We start from the raw sequence: 14,775 nt of genomic DNA on the forward strand, positions 1-14,775 counted from the left end.
CACCAGGTGAGATTTGGGTACATTTATCGAAAAACCCAACCTGTACAACAACTGAGTTGTGACTTGCAAATGATGGAGCACTTTCTCTAGAGATTCCGCCTTGATTAGCCAATCGTCCAGATAAGGGAATACCGGAATCCCTGACCTTCGGAGATGTGCAGCCACCACAGCCATCACCTTGGTGAAGTCTCGAGGCGCAGTAGTAAGAACAAACGGAAGGACCGCAAACTGGTAGTGTTGCGACCCCACTGTAAAACGAAGATACTTCCTGTGCGACTTCAGGATCGGGATATGAAAATACGCATCCTGCAAGTCGATAGACACCATCCAGTCTTCTTCCAGCAGCGCCTGAAGAACCTGTACAAGGGTGAGCATCTTGAACTTTTCCTGCTTCAGGTAAAGGTTCAAAACCCTGATATCCAGGATTGGACGAAGTCTGCCATCCTTCTTGGGAATTAGGAAATACCGCGATCCCCAACCCCTTTCCTGCTCCGGAACCACCTCTATTGCACCTTTTCTTAGCAACGCCAGGACTTCCTCCTGCAGGAGCAGCAAATGGTCCTCAGAGCAAAAACCTTGGCAAGGAGGGTAGTTGGGAGGGAATTCCTGAAAGGGAAGAGCATACCCCTTCTCCACGAGATTGAGAACCCATAGGTCCGAAGTGACCGATTCCCAATCCCGTAGAAAATAGGTAATCTGGCCCCCCACTGGACCCGCATGATCTGGAATAGCGGATCTAGTGCTGCTTTGCTGTGTTGGTAGAGGGGTGGGAAGAGTGAGAGGAAGAAGAGGAGGAAGCTTGACGACCTCTAGGACGAGCTCTTTGCCTGCCCCTGTAGCACAAGTTACTACTTGTGTAACGATATATCTGTAAGAGACATTAGTTAGTATTAGATTCCTTACCTTAGAATATCCCCAGGCGTCAGACTGGATCCGGAAATTTTTGCGTAGCAGTACCCTTGCGCGTCGGTAGGCGTCGTCTGCGGCTCCGCGTCCGTCGTCGGCGCCGTGATGACGTCGTCGGAGTACTTAGACGCCGCCTCCGCGTGCTGACGTCAGTTCTTAGACACAGCTTTTCCGCGCCAGAAACGCAGAGCCATGTTAAAAACCAACACTGGTGCCATTGAAACTAGGGGCCTGAAGGGGACAACCCTAACCCTAGATATTGGTTCGCAGAACGGGGAGGATGGGTGGGTCGGTAAGGAATCTAATACTAACTAATGTCTCTTACAGATATATCGTTACACAAGTAGTAACTTGTGCATCTGAAAGAGACACGTTAGTATTAGATTCCTTACCTTAGAATAGATACCCCAGCAATACCAACCCCGGTGGTGGGTCTGCGAACCAATAATCACACCAGAAAGTCCTGGAGGACGGAACGGCCAAAGAAGCCATCCCTCCGGACTTGGCTGTCCAGGCAGTAGTGTCTCGCAAACGTGTGCAGCGATGCCCACGTAGCTGCCTGACAGATGTCTTGTAAGGGCACACCTCTGCCCAGGGCAGTGGTGGTCGCCGTCGCTCGGGTAGAATGAGCCCGCAGTCCAACCGGGGGCTCCTTCCTAGCCAAGGAGTAGCAAGCCTGGATACACAGGATGATCCACCGGGAGATGGTCCTCTTGTGCACCGCTTTCCCCTTCTTAGCGCCCACGTAACCAACAAAGAGTTGGTCATCCACCCGGAACTGGCGTGTGCGATCCAAATAGAATGAGAGCGCACGTTTTGGGTCCAGACGGTGGAGCCGCTCTTCCTCTTTAGAGGGATGCGGTGGCGGGAAGAAGGTTGGCAAGGTGATAGACTGCCCGATGTGAAAGGCCGTGACAACCTTGGGCAGGAAAGAAGGTTTGGTACGAAGCACCACTTTGTCCGGATGGACAGAAAGGAAAGGTGGAGTACAAGAAAGAGCCTGGAGATCACTCACTCTCCTGGCAGAGGTGATGGCAACCAGGAAAGCAGTCTTCAACGTCAGAAGGCGAAGAGGACAGTTGTGAAGTGGCTCAAAGGGAGCGCACATCAGGAATGTTAAAACCAGGTTCAAGTCCCACTGAGGCATCACAAACGGAACAGGAGGAAACGTGTGAGTGATGCCCTTAAGAAATCTGTTAACAATAGGGGACTTGAACAAAGAAGGCTGATCAGGTAGCCTGAGAAAGGCTGAAAGGGCAGAAAGGTAGCTCTTGATAGTGCCCAGAGCAGAGCCCTGCTGGGCAAGAGAAAGAAGAAAGAGAAGAACCTCAGAAAGAGGGGCAGAAAGTGGATCCACAGCCTTTGCTGTGCACCATGCCACAAATCTGTTCCACCTGCAGGCGTATACCGACTTTGTGGAGGGACGCCTGGCTGCCAGAATGATGTTACAGACTTCAGGAGGCAAGTCAAATGGCCTCAACTGTCGCCGCTCAATCTCCAAGCATGGAGGTGGAGACTGGACAGGTTCGGGTGGAGGACCGTCCCCTGCTGCTGCGACAGAAGGTCCTCCTGAAGAGGCAGACGAACCGGGGGATCGACTGACATACTGAGTAGCTCTGGATACCAGTACCTTCGTGCCCAGTCCGGAGCCACAAGGATGACTTGGGCCCGGTCGCGCTTGATCTTCTTCAGCACTCTGGGCAGAAGTGGTATAGGCGGAAAGGCATACAACAGACCGCAACTCCACTCGCAACGAAAAGCGTCTCCGAGCGAGTGCCGCCTTGGAAATTCCAACGCGCATAACTGATGACATTGCGCGTTCTCTTCGGTGGCGAATAGATCTAACCAAGGCTCTCCCCATTGCTGAAAGAGGCCTTGCGCCACGTCCGAGTTCAGACGCCATTCGTGATCCATCATGCACCGACGGCTGAGCTCGTCCGCCCTGGCGTTCAGAGAACCTGCCAGGTGTTAAGCCACCAGGGTCACGCCCTGGCGTTCCAGCCATTGCAAAGGCGAAGAGCCTCTTGACAAAGGATCCACGACCCCACCCCGCCTTGTTTGTTGCAGTACCACATGGCGGTGTTGTTGTCCGTGAACACCTGCACTACGCTCCCCCGGACAGAGGGGAGGAAGGCCTTCAGCGCTAGACGAATCGCCCTGAGCTCCAACAGGTTAATGTGGAGCCGGGTCTCCGCCGGAGACCAGAGGCCTCTGATCTCCGCCTCTCCCATGTGGCCTCCCCAGCCCTGGAGGGACGTGTCCGTCACAACTACGTGCTCCGGTTGGGGAAGGGAGAGGGATCTGCCGCTGACCCAATCACGGTCCGTAAGCCACCACTGCAGCTGTCTCGCAGTGCCCTCCGAGATCAGGACGTGGTCGGATAGGTTGCCCTGATGCTGGGCCCACTGAAACTTCAGGTCCCACTGCAGAGCCCGCATCCGCCACCTGGCGTGATGCACCAGTAGGATGCAGGAGGCCATCAGCCCCAGAAGCCGCAGCGTCAACCTGACCGAAACCCGGGATAACGGCTGAAAGATGGGAATCAAAGCCTGAATATCCCGGACCCGCTGTTCGGGCGGATAAACCCGAAACCTCGCCGAGTCCAGAACCGCTCCGATGAAGAGGAGCTTCTGAGAGGGACACAGGTGTGACTTCGGCACATTGATTGAGAACCCCAGCTGGTGCAGGAGGTCTGCCGTCGTCTGGAGGTGGCTGACGACTGTCTGGGGCGAGCCCGCCTTCAACAACCAGTCGTCGAGGTAGGGGAAGACTGAAACCCCTAACCTGCGCAGATGAGCTGCGACCACCGCCATCACCTTCGTGAACACCCGTGGGGCGCTGGTAAGGCCGAAGGGGAGCACGGTAAACTGAAAGTGCTCGTGGCCCACCATGAACCGCAGGTAGCGCCGGTGGGCAGGCAGGACGGGGATATGAAAATAAGCGTCCTGCAAGTCCAACGCTACCATCCAGTCTCCTGGGTCCAGGGCAGCCAGGACCTGAGCCAGTGTCAGCATTTTGAACTTCTCCTTCCGGAGGAAGCAGTTGACGTCCCGTAGGTCCAAGATAGGGCGTAGGCCCCCTTTGCCCTTCTTGGGTACCAGAAAGTAGTGGGAGTAGCAACCACACCCTACTTCTGGCCCAGGAACACGCTCGATGGCCCCCTTGGCCAAGAGGGCCGTAACTTCCTCCCGCAGAAGTTGCAAGTGATCCCCCGATACACGGTGGTTCTGCGGTGGCATGGCTGGAGGAGTCGCCTCGAAGGGGAGGGAGTAGCCCCTTCGGACGATTTGCAGCACCCACCTGTCCGACGTGACAGTGCGCCAGTGAAGGTGGTGATGGCGAACCCTGCCTCCCACTGGCGTCACATGGGCCTGAAAGCACGGACTAGGAGGGTTTAGAGGCGGATGCTGCGGGGGAAGGTGTGGACTGACCTCGCCGCTGCCCCCGACCACCAGGACGGCGGTTCCCACGGCCGCCACCGCGTTGGGTATTGCCCTGCGGTGCGTGGCTGGCGGCACGTGTGGGCGCACCCCTTCCGTGGCCACGAAAGGAGTGATAGGCAGCCGATTGCTGGCGCTGGCCCGAGAGGCCTAAGGACTTGGCCGTAGCCCTGGAGTCCTTAAAACGCTCAAGCGCATGGTCTGCCTTGTCGCCAAAGAGGCGACGGCCATCGAACGGCATGTCCATAAGCGTGCCCTGGACATCTGCCGAGAAGTTGGCGGACCTCAGCCAGGCGTGGCGTCTGACCGCCACCGTCGTTGCCATCGCTCTACCCAGCGAGTCAGTGGTATCCAGCCCACACCGGATGGAATATTTGGCTGCATCCCGGCCCTCCACAAGGGCTTGGCCGAGTTTGGCCCGTACCTCCAACGGACACTCTAGCAGCACTTCCGCGACCTTATCCCACACAGAGTGGGTGTAACGTCCCAAGAGGCAGGCGGTGTTAGAAGACCGCAGGCCGAGGCTAATTGAGGAGAAGATCTTCCCATACTGGTCATACCTCTTGGATTCCCGGTCCGGGGGTGCGGACGGGAATGCAGTCTGGGAATTGGAGGCCTGGATGACCAGGCTCTCGGGGGTAGGGTGGGAGGACAGAAAACATGGGTCGCCCGGGGCCGGGCGGTGGCGTCTGGCCACGTTCCAATCTACGGGCGAACCCGTAGCGGGCTTGGACCAAGTGCCCAGCAGAACGTCGGTCAAGGCCTCATTAAAAGGCAGCAGAGGCTCGGCCGAGCTTGACTGCGGTTTAAGGACCTCAGTGAGGAGGTTAGTCCTCACTGCCGCGACGGGGAGCTCAAGGCCCAAGGCCTTGGCAGCCCTCATCAGCACCACACCATATGTTGCCCCCTCCTCCGAAGCCACGGTAGGAGGGGAGACAAACCCAGTGTCTGGAGAGGTGTCCAGGCCACTGGCCTCCCCAAGGTCTTCTGTCCAGTCCTCACGAGACTGACACTCTCTGGTCAGAGGGTCCTCAGACCCCTCCCAGTCCTCTCCTTCACCCATCTCCTGAAATTCAGGGTCCTCAACCAATGGGGCCTGTTCATAAAAGTGAAAATCACCCAACGGCGTCTGGAGCGGCGCCCAACGGGGCCGTCCAGACGGCCGAACAGGAACGGAAGGAGGACCGGGGTCGGCGCCGCCAGAGGACTGCACCGGAGGCGACACCTGAGGGTCCGACGCCGGGGAGGTCGTCAGATCCACCGGCGACGAACCAGATCACGAAGGAGGACCAGCGGCGTCCTGCGGCGCCGGAACAACTGGACCCCTCGGCGCCGGGCCCGAAGGCGCCGGCGGCGTCGGGATAACAGGGACCTGCGGCGCCGGGCCCGAAGGCATCGGCGGCGTCGAAGCACCCGACGGCGTCGGGGCCGGAGCCGCCGACCCGCTATGGCTCCCAGACGGGTCCGCTGGGCCCGGAGGCGCCGCGGAGCCCGTCAGAGGAGAGAGTTTCCTCATGGCCATGAGGAAGCGCTCGACCTCCTCCGGCGACGCGTTGAGCCCAGGGACCGTAGGGTATGGGGCTGGACGCGGCACCCGCGACTCCGACGGAGCCGCGTGGGCGGTGTCACCCGAACCCCCGGCCGCATCGCGCGAGCATCGGGGGGAGTCCGAGGAGCGATGACGCCGCTTGGACTTCTTGTGTGTGCCTCTTACCTGACGACGACTTCGACCCGGAGGAGTGCGGCCTACTCTCGGAGCTGTGGTGGCTCCGGGCCCGCGACCTGTCCCTCGACCTCCCATGGGATCGGGACCTCCCACGGCGCGGGGCCGACTGCCGGAGTTCGAGGCGCCTACGGGACCGCTCCCGCCTGGCTTTCGAAGAGAGGGCCCGGCAGTCGGAGCAGGCCTTGTCGTCGTGGTCGACGCCCAAACACGACAAACAGACGCGGTGAGGATCCGTGACCGACATCAGCCGGTCGCAATCGTCACAAGGTTTGAAGCCGGGCATCCCTATCGGCACCTTTTCGGAGTCGAGAGACTTCGAAACAGTAATCAAAAAGGATCAAAAAAGTTTAGTCAAAATTGACTAGGGTTACTGCTTTTTCCAGATCTGCGCTTGCTGGCGCGAAAAAAAGAAGAACTGACGTCAGCACGCGGAGGCGGCGTCTAAGTACTCCGACGACGTCATCACGGCGCCCACGACGCCGACTACGGACGCGGAGCCGCAGACGACGCCTACCGACGCGCAAGGGTACTGCTACGCAAACATTTCCGGATCCAGTCTGACGCCTGGGGATATTCTAAGGTAAGGAATCTAATACTAACGTGTCTCTTTCAGATTGACTTGTACAGCTGCTGTTGCGATTGTTTGTAGGTCCGAAAGGAAGACCTGCCAAATCCTCTGAATCTTTTTCCCACAGTACCCCTGGACTGTAGGCCCAAAGACCTTGCCGTCGCTCTGCTGTCCTTAAACCTCTCTAAAGTGGAGTCAGCCTTTTTCCCCAAATAAACCGGACCCATCAAAGGGCAATCTATCAAGGCAGCCTGAACATCCGCAGGGAATTCAGGGGACTTCAGCCATGCAGCTCTCCTGGTGGCCACTGAAGATCCCATCACTCTTGCCACCAAGTCAGCAGTGTCCAGCCCACTCTGAATGACCTGCCTAGCAGCAGCCTGAGTGTGAGCAATCACCTCTTGAAAATCCTTCCTATCCTCCTCAGGACGCTTTGGAACCAGCTGTTTGACTAAATCCATCAATGCATGGATATAGTGTCCCATTAGACAAGTAGCATTTGTTGATTTGAGCGCCATACTTGCCGAGGAAAAGACTTTTTTCGCAGCCTGGTCCTGCTTCGATTCCTTATCCCCAGGAACCTGTGGAAAAGCGCCCACAGATTTTTTTCGAGCAGGCAGCCTGCACAACCAAGCTCTCTGGTAAGGGGTGCGTGGATAAAAAGTCCGGGTCACCAGGTGCCACCCTGTACCTTCTCGCAACAGCCCTCGAAACAGCAGGGGCTGTAAGCGGTCTTTTCCAAACCTCAGATATAGGCTCCACCAAAGCGTCATTGAAAGGGAGCATAGGCTCGACAACAGAGGAAGGTGAATGAAGGACCTCTTAGTATATTGGACTTATACTCTGCAGTTGGTAATGCTATATTCAACAAATCTGCAGCCTTCCTTATAACTACGTGATAAGGTGTCACATCCTTAGAAGGGGCGTCAGAAACAGAGGCTAATTCCCCAATCAGGAGACAGCTCAAGGCCACTAGACTCTTAGATAGTCGAAAAGATCCTCCAAATCCTGCAGCTCACCCTCTCCTTCAGGAATGGCGTCGACTGATCACGAATCGACTCTGCCGGAGCCGAACTCGAAGCCGGAGGGCCAGACCGCTGAACACGAGGCTGGATCGGATTCGGCATCGACGTCGAGGGTATCGGCGTCGAAGGCTTCGGTGGTGCCGAGAAATGCCAAGGCGGAGTCGGATCCGGCATGAAAGGCACAGGAGCGTAAGACTGGGGAATACCCAGATTGTATGCCAATGGACCCGTGGGACTAACCGGTGCACCAGAGGGGTACATAGCTCTGGAATACACTCCATTCATAGCATTCAGGAACTGAGTAGGGTCCTGACCTGGAGCCGGAAAAGCTGGATAAGAGCCCACAGGTTGCTCTCGAGGGAGCGGAGTCTTCTCGACTTCGACCTCTACCTCAGGCTGGTGCACCGGGGTCGACAAACCCGCAGGCAACGGAGCCTCCTCTTCTCCTTCTCCCTCACCCTCCTGGACAGGTGAATGAGATGGAGCCGGAGAAGAATTCGACAACGGCTTCGGTGAATGAACGGGCGAATCCGCAGGCGAAGCCTTACCCTCGGAGTCTTGAACCTATGGAGTCGGAGTCACCACATCCTTGCAAAGCAACTTCCCCTGCGACTTCGGTCTCGAGCTCGAGTCCTTCCCAGAGTGATGACGAGACTCATGACTTCTCTACTTGTGATTATTCTTTGATGACCTTGAAGCATGCGCCGAAGATGACCTAGAGTGCGACTTCGAACGAGACCTCAACCGTCGAGTCTGTGATCTCGATCTCTTCTTGTCCTTGTTCTTCAACTTGGCAACAAGGAGCTTTGCCTCCCTCTCACAAAGTGCCTTGGGATTCATCTTCCTACAAGAAGAACATTCTTCAACGTCATGGTCTAAACTCAAACACCAAACGCAGCACTCATGCGAATCCATAATCGACATCATCTTGCCGCATACTCCGCACGGCTTGAATCCAGTCTTCTTCCTGGACATCTCGACAGGAACCAAAGAAGCAAGAAGACACCGAAAAGAACAAACAGTAACAAAGTTACTAAACAGCTAAATGGATCCCTCGAAAACAGTTAGCGTCGACGACGCGGAAAAAAGGGAACTGATGTCATCACGACGGTGCGGGCCTATTATGGAGTAGGTGACGTCAGCGGAGTCACGCGCGATGCCGTGCCTCTGTGACGTTGCCCAAGTCGGCGCGAAGCTACAAAAATAATTTCTGAATGTTGCTGACGCGAGGGGATATTCACAAGGGGAGGAATCCACTGGCAGATGTATCCATCAGAATCCTAAAGCCAGATGGAGAAAGGCAACATGGAGAGCAAAAAACGTTTTCTGAAGATGTTTGAAGGAGCAAGCAACAGGGAGGACACATTCTAGAGTAAAAGCCTTCACTGGTTTTACCAGAACCTACAGTTTGTGTTAGTCACTCCGCCCCTGTTCAAGAATACTCTCCATACACACACTACACCAAGGCTACAGTTGTTTATAAATTGCTAATCGTGTCTCCTCCCCTCAGCCTAGTAGATGGCAGTCAACACCCTATTACTATGGGTAGTGGTACACTTGGGAGTTCCTTTTAGACTGAACTTTTTGGTACATGCTTTGTTACATAAAAAGATGGACCACCTCTAAAAAGGCTTGCATTTTTGTTCCAGTGGGTACAAAAAAAGGCCACGATGAAAGCACAAGATGGATGGCACAATGAACAATGCACAGGGGACAAAGTAAAAAACCAGTGGTGTGGTTTGTGTAATGGCTAGAATGAGGTGCACCAACAAGCGCCTTTAATAGTGTGAGCTGCACAGATCTGTTACTGAAAGTGTGAGGGTTACACAAAAAAAGCAGGAAAATTTCAAAATTCTCCTGCGAGTGAACATGTGGTGTATGGAGGAATGAAGACAAACTACTCCGTCACTAATAACTGAAACGGCACAATTGTGGATTTGTTATTTCTACATATTGAAGGAGTCCTAATTCCCAACTGAACAATACACCAAATTTACACATTACCTGGAGATATTCTCTGAACTGTTCCACTGCCTTATCTTCCAATTCACCGATCTGTGTCATTGCATCCTGGAAACTGGTCATATGGGTAGATAACTCTTCCTCATCCTCTTCCTCCAAAAGAATGGAAAACAAATGAAAATGTAATTTTGAGAAAAGCACAGTTTGAGATACTGTGAGCAATTTAACCACTGTTAGAACAAATTACTTTTCTTCACTAACATTTTTCTAGAACACACATCTATTACAACAAGTTGGTCCTCTCAGACTGGAGGCATAAGATGATCAGCAATGTCTCATCACCTGCCCCAGATGGTGGTGCTAAAGCAGCAGCTGAAGAGCCAAAGTGACCAAAAAGCATGGGTGACAATAGGTCCACATTTTTGGGCTCAACAGAGAGCAGGTGAGAATAGGAAATGGAGTATCCATCAGATGGTGAATATGCGATGCTCCACTGCATGCGATACATCGCGTGCCATTACAACACGTTTGTAACGACTGCGTTGTTACATCACATACCTTTACAACGACGACTTGCTGAAGGGGGCGTTGGATGTTGGAATTGTATAATTTACTATTCAAACTCCAGTCTAACAGTAGGGAAGGTATTGGATTTTAAATCCATCAATCTTGTGCCCCCTATAGAAAGTCGTAACTACTTGCGTTGTAATGGAATGCGATTTATTGCATGCGATGTAGAGAATGTCTCCCTCAGATGGGCTTTTTGCTCTACTATTCCTTCACGAGATTCAACACAACCACAGAGAGCAGCATCAAACAAGGGGTTGACGACATGAAAATCCGGGAAAAGAAGTCAGAAGCAGGGCTCAAGAGGGATGGAAATGGCCTACAGCTATAAAATAAGAATTACCCTGTCCACAAGGAAGAGAAATTTAAAGTATGGAGAAGAGCCTGTAACTCCCTACCATTCTCTCACATGATTGCGGTCAGAAAGATAGTTATGGTTAAGCATCTCAACAAACCAGAACACTATCCCATAAGAAATTAAGACCAAATCCAAAACCCATACAGGATCCTCAAACTACAGTGATTGGTATAAACACTTCACAAACTGATACAAAGAATGCAAAAATAGAGCTAGAAGAACGAGTTACTTACCTTTGGTAACAATGTACCTGGTAGATCAGGACATAGCCGCAGATTCCCTAGTTTAGATTCCTTCCCAGGTGCCAGACTTGGGGGAGGGTTATCGCACTCAGTCATTAAGTTTTGCATATATCAAACTTATTCACAAAAGTACCACATATGGAACCAGGTGCAGAAGGATTGTACACCGAAAGCTATGGGAGCAGAATGCCGCCTGACCGGATACATCAAAGCCAAAAGAATGCAACAGGCGAAACAAGACTCAGACCGCATCTGGCCCTGGCATAAAATGCGACAGCAACCGAAAGAAACCATGTTAGACTATATAACACCAACAATGTGAAGAAAAAACAAACATTCATGGCAAGACTAAATGCCAGTAATTGACCCAACAAGGCTAAAAGTGAACGTAGAACGAATCTAGAACAGGTTGTGTGGAACACAGAACCTCTGAAAGGCCAATGAGCAATCTCTTAATATCACAGAAGAGTCATACTAGCGAAGTGGAAACAATCGCAATAACTATCCGCAAGAAGTGGCTATAAATAGAAGAAAGTGCTAGAGACGTGAACAGCTCCAGGAAATCCATTGAATATACAAATATATGGAAATATATATACGCAAAATATTAAACACTAATAGGTATCTAGATAGACATATCTCTCCCCTTCACCCCCCAGCGAGGGGGAGTGGGGTGGAAGAGAAAAGCAGTAAGAGAATGCTTATGCCAAGCATGGATATTGACAGGAAAAATTGTACGAAGTACCGATGTGCAACAGAAAAGTACAGTACACAGAAACAACCCAATGCCCGCCACTGAGGGGAGGAAAGTGCATGGAAATCAACATAAAACAAGGTAATCTCATAAGGGTTAGGGTTCAAGCAAACAGAACCCCAGAGCACAACGAAGTGCTGGAAGAACAAGTTACTTACCGTCTGTAACAAGACCTATATTAGTTATAGATTCCCTACCTTAGAATTACTCCCAGGCTTCAGACTGGAGAATTTTTTCTTCAGCAGTACCCTTGTGCGTCAGTAGGTGGAGTCTGTCGACTCCGCGTCCGTTGTCTTGGTTGCCGTTATGACATCACAGTGCCTACTTAGGCGAGGCCCCCGTGCGCGGACGTCAGCTCTGACACTACTTTCCACGCCAGTAGCGCAGAGACATTACTCTGACCACTTGTGCGCCTCACTAGGGCCCTGCAGGGGAGTCCATATCCCTAGAAGTCAGTTCGCAGAGCGGGGAGGATGGGTGGGGTAAGGAATCTATAACTAATATATGTCTTCAGATACATAATTACCGAAGGTAACTTGTTCATCCGAAAGACTATTAATTAGTTATAGATTCCTTACCTTAGAATATCAAATCAATCAATCAATCATGCCATTTGTATAGCGCACTACTCACCCGGGAGGGTCTCAAGGCGCTTGGGGGGAGGGGTATGCTACTGCTCGAACAGCCAGGTCTTGAGTGGTTTCCTGAAGGCGAGATAGTCCTGGGTCAGCCGAAGGTGGATGGGGAGGGAGTTCCAAGTCTTGGCAGCCAGGTAAGAGAAGGATCTTCCTCCCGCGGTGGCTCTTCGGATGCGTGGTACGGCTGCGAGGGCGAGGCTGGTGGACCGTAGCTGGCGGGTGGGCGTGTAGAAGGTCAGGCGGTCGTTGAGGTACTTGGGGCCCAGGTCGTGGAGAGACTTGTGTGCGTGGGTGAGGAGCCGGAACGTGATCCTCTTGTCGACGGGGAGCCAGTGCAGGTTCCTCAGGTGGCTGGAGATGTGGCTGCGTCGGGGCACATCCAGGATGAGTCGGGCGGAGGCGTTCTGGATGCGCTGGAGTCTTTTCTGTAGCTTGGCTGTGGTTCTGGCGTAGAGGGCGTTTCCGTAGTCCAGTCGGCTGGTGACGAGTGCCTGGGTGACAGTCTTCCTGGTCTCGGTCGGGATCCAGCGGAAGATCTTGCTAAGCATACACAGGGTGTTGAAGCACGATGAGGAGAAGGCGTTGACTTGTCTGGTCATCTAGAGGGAGGGGTCCAGGATGAAGCCCAGGTTGCGTGCGTGGTCGGTTGGCTTGGGTGCGGTGCCCAGGGCTGGGGGCCACCAGGAGTCGTCCCAGGCGGAGGGCGAAGATCCCAGGATGAGGACTTCCGTCTTGTCCGAGTTCAGTTTCAGGCAGCTGACCTTCATTCACTCGGCGACGTCTTTCATCCCTTCGTGTAGGCAGGTTCTGGCGGTGTCGGGGTCTCTGGTGAGGGAGAGGATCAGCTGGGTGTCGTCGGCGTAAGAGATGATGTTGAGGTTGTGCTGGCGTGCAATGGCTGCGAGAGGTTTCATGTAGATGTTGAAGAGGGTGGGGCTGAGTGAAGATCCTTGCGGGACGCCGCAGATGACTTCGGTGGCCTCGGAGCGAAACGGGGGGAGGCGGACTCTTTGTGTTCTTCCGGCGAGGAACGAGATGATCCACTCCAGTGCCTTCTCTTGGATACCGATGTTGCTGAGGCGCTGGACTAGGGTGCGCTGGCAGACCGTGTCGAACGCAGCGGAGAGGTCCAGGAGGATGACAGGCACTGCTTCCCCCTTGTCGAGCAGGGTCCGGATGTCGTCGGTGGCTGCGATGAGGGCGGTCTCGGTGCTGTGGTTGGCTCTGAAGCCGGACTGCGAGGGGTCGAGGGATCCGTTCGTCTCGAGGAAGGCGGTCAGCTGTCTGTTGACGATCTTCTCGATGACTTTAGCAGGAAAAGGGAGGAGCGAGATGGGGCGGAAGTTTTTGAGATCGGTGGGGTCCGCTGTAGGTTTCTTCAGGAGGGCGCTGATCTCGGCGTGCTTCCAGCTCTCCGGGAAGGTGGCGGTGTTGAAGGAGGCGTTGATGTTCCGGAGTTGGGGTGCGATGGTGGAGTCGGCCTTGTTGAAGACGTGGTGTGGGCAGGGGTCGGTCGGTGATCCGGAGTGGATGGTGTTCATCGTGCGGGCTGTGTCTTCGGTGGTCACCGTGGTCCAGGTGCGAAGGGTGGCGGTGGGGGGCGTTGGTTCGACGGTTGGGTGCCTGGGTAGGGCGCCGAAGCTGTTGTGGATGTAGGCGATCTTGCGGTGGAAGAACGAGGCGAGGGAGTCGCAGAGGTCTTGTGACGGAGTGATGTCGTTGGTGCCGGTGCTGGGGTTGGAGAACTCCTTGACGATAGTGAAGAGCTCTTTGCTGTCGTGGTCGTTGTTGTCCAGTCGTTCCTTCAGGGATTTCTTCTTGGTGGTGCGGATGAGCTGGTGGTGCTTGCGGGTAGCGTGTTTGAGGGCGGTCATGTTGTCGGTGGTCCGGTCGAGGAGCCAGGCTTTCTCGAGGGTGCGGCAGGTCTTCTTGGAGTCCTTGAGGTAGTCGGTGAACCAGGATGCCTTCTTGCTTCTGGGTCTGCTGGGAGGGTTCTTTAGTGGCGCGAGGTCGTCGGCGCAGGCGGTCAGCCACTGTGTGAAGTTGCGGGCTGCTTCGTTGGGGTCCGTTGTGTTGGCGGGTGGGCTCTGGCTGAGGGAGGTGGTGAGCTGGTCTGCGGTGATCTTGCTCCAATTCCTGTGAGGTACCTGTTGCGGGTGGTGGTGGGTCGTGGATAGATAGAATAGATACCCCAGCAATACCAACCGCAGGAGGAGAGACTGCGAACCAAGTTCACACCAGAAAGTCCTGGAGGTCACAATGGGCAGAGTAGCCATCCCTCCAGACTTGACTATCCAGGCAGTAATGTCTGATGAACGGGAGCATAGAAGCCCACATGGCCACCTGGCAGATGAGTGGGACTCCACGCGACAAAGCAGTAGCTGATGCCGTAGCTCTAGTGGAATGAGCTCACAGCCCCACTGGAGGTTCCTTTTTAGCTGAAGCACAACAAATCATTAAACTAAGGACGACCTTGAGAGATGGTACACTTTTCCACAACCCGACCTTTCTTGGCAACCACAGCCAACAAGGAGTTGATTGTCCACCCGGAAATCCTTCGTGCTCCTTGCATGGGTGCAGAGGTGGGAA

The 14,775-nt window shown here is 54.1% G+C and overlaps 1 protein-coding gene across 2 annotated transcripts in view; it reads right to left on the reverse strand.

The window, feature by feature from the left end:
- The window catches only part of KIF2C (kinesin family member 2C), a 1,469,089-nt gene that overhangs the window by 174,015 nt on the left and 1,280,299 nt on the right, over nucleotides 1-14,775 (reverse strand). For both annotated transcript variants that reach the window (XM_078671750.1, XM_078671748.1), the window contains one exon: nucleotides 9,670-9,780. In XM_078671750.1, the coding sequence (XP_078527876.1) occupies nucleotides 9,670-9,780 (111 nt within the window). The remainder of the gene's footprint in view (nucleotides 1-9,669; nucleotides 9,781-14,775) is intronic.

The sequence above is a fragment of the Lissotriton helveticus genome, chromosome 1_2 (assembly GCF_964261635.1).
Source record: "Lissotriton helveticus chromosome 1_2, aLisHel1.1, whole genome shotgun sequence".
NCBI classification, from domain to species: Eukaryota; Metazoa; Chordata; class Amphibia; order Caudata; family Salamandridae; genus Lissotriton; species Lissotriton helveticus.